The sequence below is a fragment of the Orycteropus afer genome, unplaced genomic scaffold (genome assembly GCF_000298275.1).
Source record: "Orycteropus afer afer isolate SDZICR_OR568_19922 unplaced genomic scaffold, OryAfe1.0 scaffold00102, whole genome shotgun sequence".
NCBI lineage: Eukaryota > Metazoa > Chordata > Mammalia > Tubulidentata > Orycteropodidae > Orycteropus > Orycteropus afer.
Genome location: NW_006921689.1, coordinates 9,661,538 through 9,682,438, shown reverse-complemented (window position 1 = coordinate 9,682,438; position 20,901 = coordinate 9,661,538). Strand labels below are relative to the sequence as shown.

The 20,901-nt window shown below is 37.5% G+C and overlaps 1 protein-coding gene across 1 annotated transcript in view; it reads right to left on the bottom strand.

Moving 5' to 3' along the window:
• Nucleotides 1-20,901, bottom strand: part of PTPRD (protein tyrosine phosphatase receptor type D) — a 463,281-nt gene that overhangs the window by 192,191 nt on the left and 250,189 nt on the right. Inside the window, exons 17-19 of the mRNA XM_042781300.1 lie at nt 17,626-18,213; nt 17,095-17,195; nt 15,828-16,087 (exon numbers count right to left, since the gene is read on the bottom strand). Coding sequence (XP_042637234.1) covers nt 15,828-16,087; nt 17,095-17,195; nt 17,626-18,213 — 949 coding nt within the window. The remainder of the gene's footprint in view (nt 1-15,827; nt 16,088-17,094; nt 17,196-17,625; nt 18,214-20,901) is intronic.

The window sequence follows — 20,901 nt, the reverse complement described above, 5'->3', positions numbered from 1 at the left end:
CTTCTATTATTCAGTTGTTCTTAAGGAGGGTGTTGTTCAGTTTCCATGTGTTTGCTCCTTTTCCATTGATCTTGCTATTGTTGATTTTTAATTTGATAGCACTGTGATCTGAGAAGATGCTTTGCAGTATTTCAATGTTTTTAAATTTATTAAGGTTTGCTTTATGGCCTAACTTATGGTCTATCATGGAGAATGTTCCATGTGCAGTGTAAAAGAATGTACATTATGCTGTTGTTAGGTGAAGTGTTCTGTAAATGTGTATAAGGTCAAGTTGGTGGATTGTATTGTTTAGCTCTTCTGTATCTTTGTTGAGTTTCTTTCCAGTTGTTCTATCTTTCAAAGAAAGTGGTGTATTAAAATCTCCTACTATGACTGTGGAGTCATCTATTTGTCTTTTCAATTCTGTTAAAATCTGATATATGTATTTTGGGGCTCTTTCATTGGGTCCATAGATATTTATTATGGTTGTATCTTCTTGTTTGATTGATTCTTCTATCATTATATAATATCTTTCCTTGTCTCTTATGGTGGTTTTTGTCTTAAAGTCAATTTTATCAGACATTAATACTGCCACTCCTGTTCTTTTTTAGTTGCCATTTGCTTGATATATCTTCTTCCAAACTTTGAGTTTTAGTCTATTTTTGTCTTGGCCTCTAAGGTGTGTCTCTTGTAGATGGCATATTGATGGGTTATTTTCTTATCCATTCTGCAACCTACCATCTCTTGACTGGTGCATTTAAACCACTGACATTTAGTTTCATTATTGACAACATAAATTGGTTGCTGTCCTTGTGTTATATATATATATATTATTGTGTGTGTGCGTGTGTGTGTGTGTGTGTGGTGTTGCTGATTTTTTTGTTCCATACAATTTTCTTTGCTGAGCTTGTTTTGTTTATTAATTGTGTTATCACTTCCTTCATTACTGTTGTTTTAGTACTTGCTAAATATTTGTGCTTCTCCTTTTTATTTTGATGTGAAGGTTATTTATATTTCTTTGAGGTACTCTGTGATTTATAATTTTTTTTGCCAAGTTTAAAGCAGTCTGTTTTATCTTGCAATTGTCTTGATTTCCTCACCATTTAGATATTCTGTCACTGCACAGTTTTTCCCTCTTTTTGATTTGTAGTTATCCTCATTTGTTAATTGATGTCTCTGGTTTCCGTTTACAGTCTTGTAGGCTTATTTACTTTGGATACATCCATAACTGGGTTGGTTTCTGGGTTATGTCATCATGGGTGTTAATGATCAGTTGTTATTTGCTGTTGTTGGTTCTTTGTCCAAAGGACTCCCTTCAGTATCTCTTGTAAGGTTATTCTGGTTTTGTCAAATTCCTTCAATTTCTGCTTATCTGAAATGTCGTAATTTACCATCATATTTTAAGAATAATTTTTCCGGGTATATAATTCTTGGTTGGAAATTGTTTTCTTTCAAGGTTTTATATATACCATCTCACTGCCTCCTTGCCTGTGTGGTTTCTGTGAAGAAATCAGAGTTTAGTCTTATTGGTTGCCCTTCATAGGTAATTTTTTGTTTTTTCCATGCTGCTTTCGGGATTCTTTGTCTTTGGTTTTGGTGAGCTTGATGATCATATGTCTTGGTGATTTTCTTTTGGAGTCTATCCTATTTGTGGTTCGTTGGACGTCTTGATGGATGCATTATCATCTTTCATTACATCAGAGATATTCTCTTCCAACAAATCTTGGACAATTTTCTCTGTGGTATTGTCTGCTCCTATTCTGGAATTCTGATTACACATGAGTTATTCCTTTTGATGGTATCCTGCAAGAACCTTAGCTTTCTTCTTTTTGTTTTGATCTATTTTGTGACTGTCCCCTTTCCAAAGAAGCATTGAGGTTTTTGTCTTCAATCTCACTAATTCTGTCTTCCATTGATTACATTCTACTCCTTTTCCCTTTCAACATGTTATCTATTTTTGAAAATTTAGTATTAATCTTCTGGACTTCTATCTGTAGACTTTGTATCACTTCTCATTTTTCATTTATTTTGTCATTTTATTCTTGTATTTTCTTCCAAAATTGTTCTAGGGTTTTGTCAGTGTTTTCCTTGATCTTTCTCTCAATCTGTTGAAAGTAAATAAATGTAATTCTTTTGAATTTGTTACCAGGGAGTTTCAATGCTGCTTCTTCCTCAGGGGTGTGTTCTGGGTCTGTATCCTGCTCCCTGGTCTCAACTGCTTTGTCTTGCTTCTTTGTGTGGACTGTGATGGCCTGTTGTCTCTGAGACATTGTGACTTGTATTTATATTTAATCAGTGATTGTATGTTGGAGTAATTCATCCATGATTTTCATTTTCTTTTTTTTTTTTTCCTGGATGTATCTGAGTAATCAGAGTACTGTGCACCTCTATTTCCTAGTTGGCAGCATTTATTCACTCACCACTTGTCTCCTGGTGAGTGTGATAGAGAATGAGAGTTGCTGTACAGATCTCCGTTAACTGCTTGTGAAGAGCAGTTAATTGTGAGTCAGGATCTTATTGGTGGTCATGTATTATTGGTCAGTTAGTGCAGAAGTAAGTGGTGGCTCTCACTAAGTGGAGTTGCAGGAGGTGTGGGTGTGGTTGGGTCATATGGGTACAATTGCTGTCTCTCACTCAGCTAGACAAAAACAACAATTGAAAAACCATCAAGAAAGTAAAAGCAAGAGGACAAAAACACACACTGCATAAACACATGGGAATAATCAACAAAAAAGAAAACTAAAAAAAAAAAAAAGAAAGAAAGAAAGAAAAGAGGAAAGGCTATAAAGGAGAGAAAATGCTTTAGGAAATACTTTAAAAAGCCAAAAGAAATATGAATAGAAAAAGGAACAAAAAAACTCTGCAATATCTGGGGAGGGGGAAATAAGAGAAGAGAGGTAGATTAGGAGAATAATGAAGGAAAAATGGGAAAGATGCAAAAAGAAAAACAAGGAATATGGAGAACCCTAAGAAAGAAAAAAAATGGGAACTAGGAAAAGGGAAGAGAGTAAAAGCCAAATATTAGAACTTAGGAAGGAAATAAGCAAGAATAGTAATAAAAAGGAAAATAATAATAATAATTTTAAAACACACAAAAACAGACTGAAAAAAAATTAGTGAAAAAAACATCCAGGAAGGGGTAGAACGGGGCACCCAGGCTGTGTCAGAGCACACAGACTGGGATGGAATTCCTGCCAGCCCAGAAGGTAGGTGGGAGTAAGGGATGGCCATACCTCTGTTCACCAAGAGGGTGTGGGGTATAAGAGTAACAAGTGGAATATCACAACTTTCGAGTCTTCAGTGTCCAGTATGTTGTTGTTGTCCCTGGCAAGTGGAGCCTATTCTTAGGTCTCTGGAATCTGAGAGAACCCTGTTGGTTTAAATATTCAAAATGGTCAAAACACTTGTAAACATTCAAAATGGCTGTGCTCTTGGGACAGCCAAAAGTCCACAGCTCAGCTTGTCTCCTTCTTTGCTGCTTCCCCTTTTATTCACCAGCCAGCAGTGCAGTCCTCCATTCAGTCCCTGACTAGGAGGGCCAATTTTCAGGTTAATTCTTAGGTCCTAACACCACTTGGCAATATCCAAGCTGTCCATGCCATCAGGATCGCTAACAGTCCACAGCTCCATATGTCTCCTTTTTCAGTGTTTTCATGTAGGTTCTTCTACTAGTTGGAGTTTAGTCCACTTCTGCATCCTTCCTTTCAAACTCAGGGCTCCAGGATTATCTTCTGTATCTGTGTTAATTGGTTCCTCTTTTCTTTGCTGAAGAGGGTCTGTGTAGTTTGTCTGCCTATTCCGCCATCTTACTGGAATTTCCCAGTATCTATTTTCTCTTATGAAGTTTTTTTTTTTTTTTTTTTCCCCTTCCCAAACTCTGCCATCATCTTAGGTGATTTCCATGTTCTTTGGCCTAGCCCAACCACCCAGGGCTCTCAGATTCTTTCTCTTCTTTTCCATTCTCAATGACCTCCACTCTGCCTTAGCTGAAAGTGATGGTTGTCTTTCCCTGTGCTTGAAAACAAGGAATTGAATGCATAGGAAGAAGACAATCTTTCAGGACAGAATGAGAATTTGTGGTTAGCAAACACAAATAAGCATTTGGCACTGCTTGGCAATCCTATTACAACTTTTCCAGTTACCTAATCCTTTGATTTTACATAATAACTTTTTCCATCTTTCTCTTTTAGGCTCAAATCTTGGACCTTCATTCCTCCACATTATCCTATTAGAATATGGTCTATCTTTCAATTAGCCACCAAAAAAGAAAAGAAAAGAAAGAAAGAAACTTCAGACCAGAATTCTTTGATCTTTTGTACACCAAACTTCCAGCCTACTTATATTTGTACCTAAGCCATAATCTTTTCTATTGGCACAACAGAGAGGTATCTCTACATTTTGAGGCCATGTCTACTTCTTGAATTGGTTCCCATCCTCTCAGTTTCTTAGGAACTTCACCAGACACTGCATCCCTTCTTTCTATGCATCTCAACTTATTCTTCCCATCAGAGCTTATCCAAACCAAAAACCAAACTCACTGCTGTTGAGTCAGATCTGAGTCATAGCAACACCTCCTTGCGTTTCTGAGGTGGTATCACAATGGAAGTAGATCACCCAATCTTCCTTCTGAGGAGTGGCTGGGGGCTTTGAATCACCAGCCTTCTGGTTAGCAGTCAAATGTCTTAGGCACTATGCTACCTATCCATCAGCTGTTTCATCTTATGTAATTATCTGCTATTTAAAACAACAAAACAAACTACATCCCAACCCAGTAATCGCTCTCTCTCCTACCCTTTTATTGTCAAAATTCCACAGAGATCTGTGTGTTCTTGCTCTTTTCCATCTCCTCACCTTCCACTCACTTTCCAGTCAACTATGCTTTCACTTCTGCCTTGTCACCTATCCCACTGCCAATGTCATGGTCCTCAGTGATGTCAGTGAAATTACATCAATAGCCAAGTTAATGATCCTTTTCTTACTTGACTGCTTGGCAGAATCCAATAATGTTGATAAGATCCTATGTGTAACAGTTTCTGTCCTTTTTCTGGGACACAACTCCCCCAGTCTTTATGTTTATGTCTCTCTACTCTATCTTCATTTCCTTTGTAGCTTTAATTACCTAATTCCCAGCTATGAAATGCTGGAGTTTCTCAAAACTCTGCCCATGGACTCTTTATTCCGTATTTTCCTCCTAAATTATCTAATTTCTGCTCAGGTAATCAGTTATCATCTATATGCATGTAATCCACAGATTCCTATCTTCAGCTCAGAAAACCCTCTGAACTGCACAGGTTTATCCAATTCCAACTTTGTATCTGCATTTCTATGTCTCAAAAGTCCTTCAAATTTACTATGGCAAAAACAAAACACATGATACTCCTCTCAAAATAAATGTTCTTTTAATATTGCACCACAAGCCATTTTAATATGCATAGCACAAAACTAGGTGTTAACACTGACAATCGGTTTTCACTCCCTGTCTTAAATCCAATCTATTGCCAAGTCTGCTCACTTCCAAAATACATCTCTAGTGCATTCACATCTAGTATGTTCCTTCTCCACTAACTTATGCCCCTCTAGTCCAGTCTCTGAAATTTTCATTTCAAAATACAAAATTGATCATGCCATTTCTCTCTTTATAAGACATTTCAGTGGATACCATTTTTCTGAGGATAAAGATCAAAAAGCATAAAAAAAATCCCCTGTAGGATATTGTTGGAATCCATTTCAACATTCCCTCTGAGTTCTAGCATCATGAAGGAGCTCTGGTGGTGCAGTGCCTAAGGCATGTGACTGTTAACCAGAAGGTTGGTGGTCCAAACCTACCAGCCGCTCTGCAGAAGGAAGATGGGACAATCTACTTCATAAAGATTTACTGTCTTGGAAACACAATGCGGGTGGCTATGGGTCAGAATCAACTCGATGGCAGTGTTTTTTTTTTTTTTTTTTTTTTTTTAGCATCATGGGCTCTTCCAGTTTCTTCAACTTACCTTGCTCCATCCTTCCACAGAAACTCTGAACATTCTGTTCTCATTGCCTGGAACATTCCCTTCCACCTGTTCCAAGTTAACTCTCGTCATCCCTCAAGTATCATTTCACTTATTAGTTCCTAACTGAAACCTTCCTTGTTTCTTTAACTAAAACCTTCCTTGTTTTTTTAACTAAAACCTTCCTTGAGCTCTCTGATTAGATCAAATTCTCAACTAGATGTTCATGTACCACGTTTAGTCTATAGTTTTCTAATACTGCTTAAGATATGTTTGCATCATTTGAAAAACAGTGCTAAAGCAGATATACATACGTTGTTGTTGCTGGGTGCCATTAAGTCAATTGTAACTCATTGTGACCAGATGTGACAGATTAGAACTACCCCATATAGTTTTCTAGACTGTAGCCTTTATGAGAGCAAATCACCAGGTTTTTCTCCCACAAAGTTCTGGGGTAGGTTTAAACTGCTATCCTTTTGATAAGCAGCCAAGCACCTAACCTGTGTGTCACTAGATACATATAGTCTTTACCTTGTTTGCTTAACATTGTCACTGTTATCAGTAAGTTCTTTTCCACTGAAAAGTAGAAGTGGGTGAGATAGGTGGCTCTCAGGGACATATTCCTCTCCTAAATCAGGCAGTCAAAATTGCTTGAGGGGCCCTTCTCCTTCACAAGAAGCTCCATCTCTCAAATAAGCTCATGTAGCCTTTCTTCCTCTCTCTCTAAGCCAGCAAGAAGGTGCCCACAGAGTTAGTTACAGAATATATAACTTTTCACTGCAATTGTGCTTTTCTTTACTGACATGGTGATGACTCTTGTTCTAATCTCTTGGGACATTAGAAAGATAAGATGATTTAGATAAGAGTGAAATGGGGAGCTAGTATGTGCCCTAAAAATTCTTATCAATCTAGTCATAGGAACCAAAATAACTTGTTTGAAAAAAAAAAAGATTGTTTTGGGGGCTCAATAAGTTTGATAAATTCATAAAATTAAACTCTCCTCTCTACTTTGTCCATCTCTCAAGTCTGGAGGTTAGGCTTAAAACATTTTTCTCAACATAGATTTTTAACTAGTAAACTAATAGAAAAATAACTTCAGAAATCAATATATCTGGAAAGCCCTAACTACTTAAAAAGTAAGCTGGGTTTTCCCAGTATATTAGATTTAATTAGACCAGTTAAATCTAACCTTCAGAACTTTAATTATATTAAGTAAAGTTTTACTAATTGTATTTATTATGTTATCACCAAGGAGCTCAGTTCCATATAATTATCCAGGAAGGCAAGTCTTGGTCTTTCAGCAGTCCCATTTCTAATTCAATCAGGCTTTTGGAAGCAGCAGTCTGTATCAGTGTCTCAGGAGCCCTGGTGGTGCAGTGGTTAAGTGTGTAGCTGCTAACCAAAAGGTCGTCAGATTGAACCCACCAGTTGCTCCACAGGAAAAAGATGGGGCAGTCTGCTCCTGTAAAGATTACACCTTTGAAACTCTATGGGGCAATTCTACTCTATCCTATAGTGTTGCCATTAGTCAGATCTGACTTAATGGCAATGGGTTTGATTAGGGTTTTACTAGCATTCTGATACTGATTATTTAACTGGGATGCTAAGATCTCAGAGTTTAATGATGAATGCCATTCCTTGAATAAGTTGGGAAAACGAATACAAAGGAGGAGGGTAGAGGGCCAGGGAAGAAAAGCTGGGGACAAAGGGACAGATAGCTCTGTCCAATCTGCTAAGCCACCTCAAGCAGCTCCTGTCCCTTCCCCACTCCACTCCACAGAGAGACTGATCAATAAATAAAATATTTATTTATTTATTCATATACTTTGCTCACCTAATTATGGAGAGAAGACACCCTATGTGGTAGTTAAGGCTATGTGTCAACTTGGCTGGGTTTGGTTTTGAATGTTTGGGCAACTGGATATAGTGATTCCGCATGATAAGACTGGTAATCAATTCCATGGTGAAATTTACTGTGAGAAGCTGAGTAGCTGCCTTAGGGATGTGGTCTGTTTCCACTATATAAGAAGATTATTTTGAGAAAGTTCTCAAGCTTTTTGGCATATCTTGTTCCTGCATTTGGCTGAGTCTTCATCTCAATGGCCTGCCATGTTGTTTGCCAATCTTGAGACTCTTTATTGGTGGCTTGCCATGTTGCCTGATAATATTTTGACTGTGCCATTTTACTTGTTGACCTTGGGTTTGTCAGCCTCAGCAGCCAGCAGCTGTCGGAGTTAAGAGACACCTCTGGCTCCAGTGGGCTGGGAGCAAGAGGCAAAGCTGAAGCCCAAGCTGGAAAGACCTTCACCCATCCCCAAAGGCTGACACTCTGAACTCAGATTTCTAGCCTTCCAAACTGTAAGAGAATAAACTCCTGTTTGTTAAAGCCATGTACCTGTGGTATTCCTGTTAGCGAGGCACTAGAGAACCAAAACAACCTACCTTACAAGGTGATTATAATGTTTAGGTTAAACAATATAACATCTCCAGTAAATTATACTCCATTATACTCCAAATTTCAGGCTTTCCTACTTCAACTGACAACCAAGACAAATGATTTATTCCTCATTAAACTACTTATAGTGGTCCAAAGTTTTATGAACCAACTTATTGGACATGGTTCCAGGAATGACTTTTTTTAAGGAAGAAAAATGAAAAGATCTGAAAATGAAATTAATAAAACCAAAGATATTTAAAATTTCAAAAATTACTCTTGTTCTTCATTTTCACTTTTCATAAACAGAAAATGATTGCTATGATACCTTTTAGTGCATGAAGGAAGAGGCCATCCACTTTTTAAAGAACTGATCAGTGAAAAGCTTATGAATAGAAGTGAAACACTGTCTGATATATTATTGGAAAACTTTATGAATAGCTCTAAAACATTGTCCAATATAGTGCCAGAAGATGAGCTCTCAGGTCAGAAGGCATTCGAAATACAATGTAAGAAGAGCTGCCTCCTCAGAGTAGAGCCAACCTTAATGATGTGGATAGAGTAAAGCTTTTGCAACCTCCATTTGCTGAAGTGGCACATCTGAAGATGAGAAGAAACAGCTGCAAACATCCATCAATAATCAGAACATAGAATGTACAAAGTATGAGTCTAGGAAAAGTGGAAGTTGTCAAAAATTAAATGGAACACAAAGATTCATATTCCAGGCATTAGTGAGTTGACATGGACTGGTTTTGGCCACTTTGAATTAGACAATCATATGATCTACTATGCCAGGAATCACAAATTGTAGAATGGTGTGGCAATCATCATCACAAAGAATGTATCAAGATCTGTCTTGATATACAATGCTGTTAGTGATAGGATAATATCCATACATCTATAAGGAAGTCCAGTTAATACTACTAATATTCAAATTTATACACCAACCACCAAAGCAAAAGATGAGGAAATTAAGATTTTTACCAACTTCTTCAGTCTGTAATTGACCAAACATGCAATCAAGATGTGTTTATTATCACTGATGATTGGAATGCAAAAGTTGGAAACAAAGAAGGATCACCAGTAGTTGGAAAATATGGCTTTGGTGATAGAAATAATGCTGGAGATTGCATGACAGAATTTCGTAAGACCAACAACTTATTCATTGCAAATACCTTTTTCCAACAACATAAATGGTGGCTATACACATGAACTTTGCCAGACAGAGTACACAGGAATCAGATTGACTACATCTGTGACAAGAGGAAATGGAGAAGCTCAGTATCTTCAGCCAAAACAAGGCCAGGAGCTGATTGTGGAACAGACCATCAACTGCTCACATGCAAGTTCAAGCTGAAGCTAAACACAATTCAAACAAGTCCATAAGAGCCAAAATATGACCTTGATTATATCCCTCCTGAATTTAGAGACTATCTGAAGAATACATTTGATGCACTGAATACCAATGACCTAAAACCAGAGTAATGTGGGATGACATCAAGAACATCAACCATGAAGAAAGCAAAAGGTCATTAAAAAGACAGAAAAGGGAGAAAAGACCAAAATGGATGTCAGAAGAGACTCAGAAACTTGCCTTTGAATTGAGAGTAGATACTTGACTGCTAACCAGAAGGCTGGTGGTTCAAACCCACCAGCCACTCCTCAGAAGGAAGATGGGGCAATCTACTTCCATAGTGATACTGCCTTGTAAATCTAAGGAGGGGTCACTATGAGTCGGATCCGACTTGATGGCACATAACAACAACAACAACAAAGCAAATGGAAGAACTCAAAGGATAAAAGAGCCAAATAGAAGATTTCAAAGAGCCAAAGAAGACAAAGTCAATTATTATGATGAAATGTGCAAAGACTTGGAGTTAGAAAACCAACAGGGAAGAACACACTCAGCATTTCTCAAGTTGAAAGAACTGAGGAAAAAAAATTAAGCCTCGGGTTGCAATACTGAAAGGTTCCATGGGCAATATGTTGAATGATACAGGAAACATCAAAAGAAGATGGATGGAATACAAAGAGTCACTATACCAATGAGAATTGGTCGATGTTCATCCATTTTAGGAGGTGGCATATGATCAAGAACCAATGGTACTGAAGGAAGAAGTCAAAGCTACACTGAAGGAATTAGTGAAAAACAAGGCTCCAAGAACTGAGAAAATACCCACTGAGATGTTTCAACAAATGTATGCCCCACCGGTGGCATTCACTCAGCTGTGCCAGAAGATTTGGAAGACAGCTACCAAGCCTCCCGACTGGAAGAGATCCATATTTGTACCCATTCTAAAGAAAAGTGATCCCACAGAATGTGGAAATTATTGAACAATATCACTGATATCACACATAAGTAAAATCTTACTGAAGATAATTCAAAAAGAGTTGACAGAGAACTTCCACAAATGCAAGCTGGATTCAGAAGGGGGTGTGGAGTGAGGGATATCATAGCTGGTATCAGATGGATCTTGGGTCAAAGCAAAGAATATCAGAAAGATATTTATTTGTGTTTTATTGACTATGCAAAGGCATCCAATTGCATGGATCATAAAAATTTGCAGATAACACTGAGAAGAATGGGAATTCCAGAACATGTCTTTGTACTCATGATGAACATGTACATAGACTAGGAGGCTGTTGTTTGAACAGAACAAGGGTATAGTTTAAAATCAGGAATGGAGTGCATTAAGGTTGTATCCTTTCACCACACTGATTCAATCTGTATGCTGAGCAAATAATCCAAGAGGCTGGAGTATATGAAGAAGAGCATGGCATCAGGATTGGAAGAAAGCTCATTAAAAATCTAAGATACACAGATGACACAACTTTGCTTGCTGAAAGTGAGGATGACTTGAGGCTCTTACTGATGAAGACTAAAGACTACAGTCTGCAGTATGCATTACACCTTAGTATAAAGAAAACAAAAATCCTCACAACTGGACAAATAAGCAGCATAGTGATAAATGGAGCAAAGACTGAAGTTGTCAAAGACTTCATATTACTTGGTTCTACAATCAATGCCAATGGATGTAGCAGTCAAGACATTAAAAGATGTATTGCTTTGGGTAAATCTCTTGCAAAAGACCTCTTTCAAGTGCTGAAGAGCAAAGATATCTCCTTGAAGACTAAGGTGCACCTAACCTAAGCCATGGTATTTTCAATTGCCTCATATGTATGTGAGAGCTGGAGAATGAACAAAGAAAACCGAAGAAGGTTGATGCTTTTGAGTTGTATTGGTGAAGAATGCTGGAAGTATTGTGGACTGCTAAAAGAACTAATAATCTGTCCTGGAAGAAGTACAGCTAGAATTCTCCTTGGAATTGAGAATGGCTTATTTGTCTCACCTACTTTTGTCATGTTATTATAAGGGATCAATCTCTGGAGAAGGTTGTCATGCTTGGTAAAGTGGAGGGTCAACAAAAAAGGGGAAGGCCCTCAACAAGTTGGACTGATACAGTGGCTGCAGCATTGGGCTCAGGTATAGTAGGGATCATGAGGCTGGTACAGGACTGGTCCATTGTTTCATTCTGTTGTACATAAGGTTGTTATGAGTTGGAGATGAGTCGACAGCACCTAACAACAACAGCCTTCTAGTAGTTTTTTTCTCCTAGTACAATCTGCATGCTACATTTTTTATTACACCTGGAGTAAAAACTTGCTCTGAGAAGTCAATGGAAGTTTCCTCTGCCACCATATTTTGCTTCTGAAAAAGAGTGACATATTTTCTGACTGGCATTCTGTCTGATAAATTGAGTAAAACAGAAGGTTGAAGTACCACAGAATCCCTGTGGTAGCATTTATAGGACTCACATGGGTATTTCATGAGAAATTGAGTCTTTGCTTGGGGGAGCCCCCCTGTGTTTTCCCAAATAAGAACCCCAAAAATCAAATGTACTAGAAAACAGACTTGAGGTGTACCAGTCCCTCTGGATTTACAAGAAGCACTTTTATTTTGAGGAGGTGAGAAGGTGGGGGTGAGGATCAGACATCTGAATTCTCTTGGCCTGAACTGGTAAACAAAATAGCCTTCGGTCACCAAATTTGCAATTTCTAGAAAATATACCATAGGCATACTTGCAGAAAGCTTTCACCTAAACAAATGCTGGCAACCCATCCCACAGCTCAGCAATCAGTTCTGTTTTCTTCTTCTTTTCTACCACTGAATACTGAACAAAAAGCTATGATACTTTTTAATATTCTAGACTTGTCACCTACTGTAAATCCCACAGCATACAACAGTGTCCTTGCATATGTGCTCACTGCCACATGAACTGGGAGGCAAAAAGAATACCTTTAAGCTATCATGCCTTTAAGAAGCCCAGTAAAGGCAAATTATTATTTCATTTCCTATGGTTCCTACCCTTTTCTCACTCAAGTCGTTTCCTCATTTAGTCTTTCATGCTTTTCTTTTTCCTGGAGTGGCTAGAACACATTGCTGAAAATCCTTAGTTTATTTCTAAAAACATAACATTTTTTTTCCATGGAAGTTTACTTTCTTTCTCTGCTTCATGTTTGTCTCTTCTTGTCTTTGTTACCTATGTTTCATCACTTATCTCTGATTCCCATTTCCATACAGAAGGTGGAGGTACACAAATAAAATGAAGGGACAAAACTGAAGCTAAAGAAAAACACTGAAGGAGACAAAATACAGTCTGCAATATTTTCAAGTCATTCAGAAGCTGGAAAATGAAGCTAAAGTCTACCACTGATAGATTAAAATTTCATTTTCCAATGATGGCTAATGCATTGTATCAAGCCAATTTGGTAAATAGTCTATAAAATAACATTATTGTTATTACAAAAAAAACCCCTAAAAACTAAATTAATAATAAATACCACAGTATAGACTTTATTACTTCCATTTTTCAACTGCTCTCTTCTCAATAAAAAACCCACTGCTGTCGAGTTGTACCCAATTCATAGTGACCCTTCCTTGGCTTTCTGAGGCAGTATCACTAAGGAACCAGATTGCCCAACGGTGTGTTTTTTTAAAGCATTAAATTTATAGTCCATATTTTTTCAAGAGTGACCAGTGCCTCGAGAATGACATCATGCTTGGTAGAGGGTCAATAAAAAAGAGGAAGACCCTCAATGAGATATATTGACACAGTGGCCATCACAATGGGCTCAAACATGTCAATGATTGTGAGGATGGTGCAGGACCAGGCAGTGTTCCATTCTGTTGTGTATATGGTCACTATGAGTTGGAACCAATTCCACAGTACCTAACAACAACATTTTTTCCCCCTGCTCTTTCATCGTTAGCAACTTTCTAAATTCTTTTTAAATCTTTCTCATCCTTCAGCTTTCAGGTTATCTCCTTCAGAATGCCTCCCCAGACACTCAATTTGGGCTAAAATTTTGCATTTAGATTAGAAGAGTATTTGTCAGTATTCACGCCATTGCATTTATATTACTATTTCTTGCATCTGTTTTCCCACAGAAAGGTAGGGCTTTACCTTGGCCACCATTCTATTCCTGGCTTAGTGGTGGTTAAGATAAAGTTCATTAGTTCATATTCTTTCCCCATGATACATTTTTAGCTGGAGGAGCTCTGGTAGCATAGTGGCTAAGACACTTGCCTGCTAACCAGACGGCTGGCAGTTCAAACCCACCAGCCACTCCTCGGAAGGAAGGTTGGGCATTCCTACTTCCGTAGTGATACTGCCTCGGAAACCCAAGAAGGGGTCGCTATGAGTTGGGGCTGACTCGATGGCAAAATAACAACAACAACAACATGTCACTGACACCTCATGTAAAATATATCCACAATTAAACTCATCATCTTGATTTTCATCCTTTAGGATGATGGAAGTCTCATTACTTTTGTCACTAAAGCTCAACCCTCAGAGACATCTGTAACATCTTCCTTGGTCTTGATCCCTTCATGGACAGTTTCCAAATCCTGCTGCTCTACTTTATCTCATGTCAGCCTCCACATCTTATTTCCACCATTGCCGTATTACTTCAGAATCTATTATTTGCCTAGAGTCAACTACATGGTGACTTCTCCACAATTTCTTCTGTGCCTGTCTCTATGTGCTTCAATCTATTAACATGTACCATCTGGAGCTAACTTCCTGAAGAATTATTTAATCACATCACCGGCCTTCCCCCAAATTTTAAGGTCTGAAGGATCCAAGAAATATGTATAAATGCCTATGCTTGACCTTCAAACCTCTCGTATCAAGTTTCAGCTACCCTTTGATTATGGGGATAGAAAAACTGAAAAATGGTCTAGTCCTAACCCAAGAATGTAGCATAGTGTCAACCATGTAGCAGAATATTAATAAACAGCTCCTAAAATGGAAAAAAGGAGTACTTAGGTATTATTCAAATGGAAGCATGTAACTCTGCTGCATAACAAACTTTGATGGATTTCTATGGTCTATAGGACATTGTTCTAACTTGTATGACTTGGCTCTCGTACATCTCTCTCATCCTTCTTCAACCACTCCTTCTCAAACATTCTGTGTTCCAGCCTTATCAAATCACTTCTCTCCTTTAATTTTGGGCCTTTTCATACAACTCCTTTTGCATATACTCTTTTCACTCTTCGATTCCTTGTTTGCCTCCTTTTCATCCTTAATGATTAAATTCAGAAAACTTCCTAAACCCATCCTATTCTCAGTTAGCATAACTCTACCATTAATATTTATTACACATCTACTTCTCTATATTCTCCACTAGATTAGCTCTAGGACAAGTCTTTTTTTATTCCCTGGTGTCTACCACACCATACCGGTAAATTCTGATGAGTACATTTTTTTCCTTCCACTGATTCTGGTATCAACAAGCTCTATGTCCTTGGACAAACTACTAAATTGACTGGATTTAATTTTCCACTTCAACCCCACTGGTCTTTATACTATGTTTCATCTAAACCAGAAAACTTGCATTTTCTGAATTTCACATCATTTCCAAAGACATTCTCAACTTTTACTTGTTGAAATTTCTTCTATCTTTAAACACACATGTAACAAAATACATAGTATAACACCACTGGGTATCTAATTTCTGAAAGTTTTCAATCCTATAATACTTTGTAAGACTTCCTCACAATTAAATAAATTTTGCCAGACATTAGTAATTCAAATCACCTTATTTCATATGCTAAAATGTAAAGTTTTTTTATAGTAAGGACCATGCCTTATTTGTCTTCCTGTCTTCTTAGTAACATTATTCCTGGCACACAGAAAATACTCAGTATATGCTAAATTAATGACAATTTGTATTACAATGAATATCAAAACACAGTGCAAGAGAACGTAGACAACAAAACTGTGGGCTTATGTAGGAAATATTTCCCTCCATATACAGAAAGGAGTATGATTTTATATCCACTATAATACTGAGATGTAAGTGTCTTTCCTTCTTACCTCCAACTCCTTCCTTCAACCCCAACCCTTCAATCAACTTACTTTATATTCTCATTTGCAGGTACTTCTGGTAGTTGCACAGTAATCATGCCATCCAAGTTGGTCTTCCCAATGAAGGCTGGCTTGGTACGGAGTACATCTGGAGCAGTCTTTGCAGTGACCCTGTGCTGAAGTCCACCAGCACTGTTCCCACGATTTGTCAGCACAAATGAATATGATTTCTCAGGCTTCAGGTTGACAATTAACTTCTGTGTGGCTCGGCCATCCACCTCTTCTACCATTTTCCCATCATCATAAAGAATCTAGAGAGATAAAATCAATCAGAGTTTTGATTGTCAAAGAGGTGAAACATTTTTTAAACCAACGTGCACTTGCTAATAGAAAACACCTATGAGATCAATTCAAACTGTGGATGATCTCTAACCCATAAGTGTTCACAATTTTAAAGATTATATTAATTTTTCTTGTAGTTTTTACCAGGGCATTACATAATGTTTCTTGTACTCAAGGCCATGGAGTTGATTCCAACTCATAGTGATTCAATAGGAGAGAGTAGAACTGCCCTATCAAGTTTTGAAGGCTATAACTCTTTACAAAAGCAAATTGCCTCATCTTTCTCTTACAGAGCTGCTTGTGGGTTTGAACCACTGATCTTCTGGATAATGTTTCTAAGTCTATCTAAATCCACAACGAAAATAAATGTATAATTGTTTTATAATATGTGATCTGGCAGTTGTATGTAAACTTAATAGAGTTCATGCAAAAATGCCCCAAATTTTCAATATATTGCTCCCATCACATTTTTGTTTTTCCCATGAAGGTTTACATGTTTGTTCATAAAGATGTGTTTTACTTTCACAAACGTTTTCCTACTCATTGCATAAATTTGTACTTATTGCTAACATCTCTCAATGGCAAACGAGAGTTTAAAATGTGCAAAGAATTCAGGCCAAGAAATAATGCAAATACTCTCAGAATATTGCATTACAAATAGGTAGGAACTATGTAAATTTCATTTTCTAATAGATAAACAAAAGCACTTGTTTAAATTTAAGGAGTACAATCTGGAAGTACCAGGTGACCTATAAGTAACACCAGCCTTGTGTTTGACCCCCTGGTCCTCATTATGTGGGAAGGTCATATTACCAAAGCACCAAACTCAATCTCTTACATGAAAGCTACTAATGAGCAGCATGTACAGTGGCCAAATCAGAGCTGTCAGCAAGCCTTGCAAATAACTTACCCAGATGAACTACCCCCCCCCCCACGCTCTTATCCATGATATCTTACAAATTAGAAAACAACTTACTTTGAAAGGCATGGCAGAATTATAATTCTCTGGAATTTCCCAAGACAGCAACACTGAAGTCTTCATTACTGCTTTGACATGAAAGTTTTTTGCAAACACTGCTGGAAAAGGAAAAACAGTGTATTGAAACTATTTCTAAAGACGTATGACCTGTCCTTCTCCACCATGGACCACAGGAATTAAACTAGATGCTTTCTACTGTGTTCAGAGAGTATGATTTGCCTACCTGTGTAGAGCACTCATTTTAATACCCCATTCTCATAAAGATCTTTCTTTTCTCTCCAATTGAATCCACTACATTGTGCTTTCCTTACCTTAGGATATAGGGTGCTGTCAGCGAGACTTTCTCGGCATCCTATAACTGAAATCTAAGGCATCCAAAATGTATTAGGGTTTACATACTTTACCTTTTTGCTTTTGTTGAACCTATCAATATGAATGGGCCGATCAGTTATTTATAGCTTCAACATACTGATTTCCAAAGACTGACATTCCTTTAAAGGAGGAAGGCCAGAAGCAGACAAATCCTACCTTGATCCACAGGTAGTGTCCTGAACTGGACACTGGGACTATATGGCCCGGGCCCTTTGCTCGTGTGAGCACGTACTTTTACATCGTATGTGGTATCTGGTTTTAAGCCACTGAGTGTCATAGTGGTGTCAGCTGGAACAATAAGCTGCTCCAATGGAAGAAGTGGGATGTTGATATCCCTATAGAGAAGTGTATACTTGGTGATAATGCCATTTCTCTCTGCGAGGACAGGTGGCTGCCAAGATAATTGAACGGAAGTTGAAGTGGTTCCATCTGAATGGAGGTTTTGAGGGAATCCAGCAGGGACTTCTTCTGGAATTGAAATCTCCTTCACTATCTCCTCCCCAAAGCCCACTTTGTTTTTGGCTGCAAGCCTGAAGATATAAGACGCTCCCTTGTGGATGTCTGTAGCTGTAAAATGATCTTCTTTCTCAGAGAACTCAAGAGTCACGAGTGGCTCTATATCCTTTCGGCCAAATTTGAGCCTGTAGCCCTGAAGAGGTCCAAATGTGTCCACAGGGGGGTGCCACTGAATGAGGGCAGTATTCATCTGAGTGTGGCTGATCACAAGCCGGGGTTTTCCTGGAACTGGAACACACAAGAGGGAGTGGTCAGGCTGACTGGTAGAAATGTTCACAGTGCTGCCATTGCTGATAAGAATACCACTAAATTGGCATGCCCATTTCTTTATGTATAACAATAACAATAAAAACATACTGGAGGCTTGGTCTACATAACCAAAAATTCACAAAAACGCGAATCAGTTGCCATTGAGTTGATTCTGTTTCACGACAACTCCGTGTGTTTCACTTTGCTCCCACTCTTGTTCTATTGAAGGAAATACAGAGATTAGAATTTGATGCTGCAGTTAGGTGGTGTGGAGTCAGTTCACAACTCATGGTGACCCCATACACAAGGGAACAAAACACTTCCTGGTCTTGCATCATCTCCATGATCTATTATGGATCAGACCATTGTGGTCCATAGAGTTTTCACTGCCTGATTTTTGGAAGTACATCACCTAATCCATCTCAATCTAGAAGTTTTGCTGAAACCCATTCAGCATCATAGTAACATGCTGATAGATGGGTGGTGGCTACGCATGAGGTATACTGGCCAGAAATCAAACCCAGGTCTTCCATGTAAAAGAAAAGACCTCTACCACTGAACCTCCCAATGCCTCATTAGTGTATATTAACTGCCACAAAATAGGAATTCTTATTGAAACAATAATTTAAAAGTATTGTTTAACATCTTCACATTCAAACCTATATACATAAAGTTTCAACCTACAGAGAAATGAATCCCAGTAAAGATTAATCAATTAGATATAACCAGTAAGAATGATAATTATAACAGAATTTTATTTATTGAGTACATGTAGTGTACTAGGTGCTGGGCTAAAAGCATTACAAATAGTATCTCATTTGATTTACACATTTCTCACTTCTCACTACATTCTCAAATTAGTTATCATCATCATCTCTATTTTAGATAAGAAAATGAGGCTCAAAGAAGTAGAAAACTGACCAAGGTTAATTGCCTAATAAGTGAAAAAGCTGTAAGACAAACCTAGGTTTGCCTGATTCTACAGCTCAAATATTTAACTAACTATCATGTTGCTTCTAAGTTAAAAAAGAACTGTATGAAATAATATTTCTTTGACTTACTATGCATCTAATTTGTCTTTCTGTCTAACTTTGCCATCCCTATAAGTCATCTTCATCAAGTTCTTCATCTGAAAAATAGGGCTTATGTAAAGACCTACATCACATTGTTGTGAACATTAAATGATGAAATGCATGTAATAGTCTTAGCATGATGCCTTATATTACATTAACATTAATCTTAATTATGAATAATCAGGATATTAAGCATTTTGTTGTCTGAGGTTGTTTTTGATAACTATAGAATTTATTTATGCTTGATACCTTCAATATACTTGTGAAGAGTTTTAATCTACTTAATTCATCATATTTTAAAGGTGGGGAGCAACCGGTCACAGAATTCTAAGAGCAAGGCCCTGCTACATAACACAGGGCTAGGGATTTCTTTGGAAGGGGATGAGGCAGGGAAAAGAAGAGACTATCACCAGAACCCAAACTAATCAACTTAAATGAAATGGGAAAAATGATGGACAAAATAAAGGACAGCTTACACTACTGGATATCTGGAAAATAATAAAGACAAAGGAAATTAAATAGAAAGATGACGAGACAATCCCTAGAGTATTAACCTACACATAATCTACTTAATATATTCATTTTATATTCCAGAAAGTTGAGACCCATGTAGTGAGGTGCTTTGCCCAAGATATTCCTCTATCCTTAACTAATGGAACAATGCTTTTGCTTGTTTCACCTGTTGGTTAGGTTCATGGTACATTCTCTTAAGCAGCTATGCATGGGATGTATGGGAAGAATGATTCTGGCATTTGTAATGGCAGTTACACACATGTGTATAGAATCCTGGCCAGTGTAACAAACCACCATGTGTACCAATGTTTTCTCAGGGAAACATGCACACAGAGATCTTATCAACCAACTAACAAACAAAATCTTAGGACACAACCTATTCATAAATTGGACAGTGCTTGACTTTTCCCATATATTTAAATTCTAAATGTATTTTAAATTATTTTCATTTAAAAATATCCCTTTAAGGTAGACATTAGCAGACAATTTTAATTTCCCTTTACCACTGTAAAATATTTAAATGATTTTCCCATTAAAATGTCAGTGATGATGCCCAGGGTGAAACACTTGAGTTTCTGCTGAGAAAAATCTATGGTGAAATAGAGCATTCAGCAGAGAACACATCCTTCAGTAAATGGAACCCAGTTAAAACTACTAGATAAATAGATAATTATTACTTCCCAATATTCTCCAAGGACAAAATATTTTTTTTAAAATATTCTGAAATTCTTGTTCTAAGGGACTATATAACAGTATATAAATTGCTTTCTTTTGTAAAGATGCATGTAAGGCTAGGATAAATAACACATTTTTTAAAATTTATTGATATAAGTCATAAATATAGATTACATTCTAACAATATTTGTCAGCCATTTATAGGTACTTTTCTAAGTACCCTTTATGCTACTCTATAACACAGCTATGGTAGAAATTTGGAGAAATGTAGCCGACTCATAGATACACACACACACACACACACATACACACAAACACACGCACATTTTAAATTGTGTATCTATTCCTCTGTGTGTGATGGGAGCTCTGGTAGCATAGTGGCTAAGACACTTGCCTGCTAACCAGA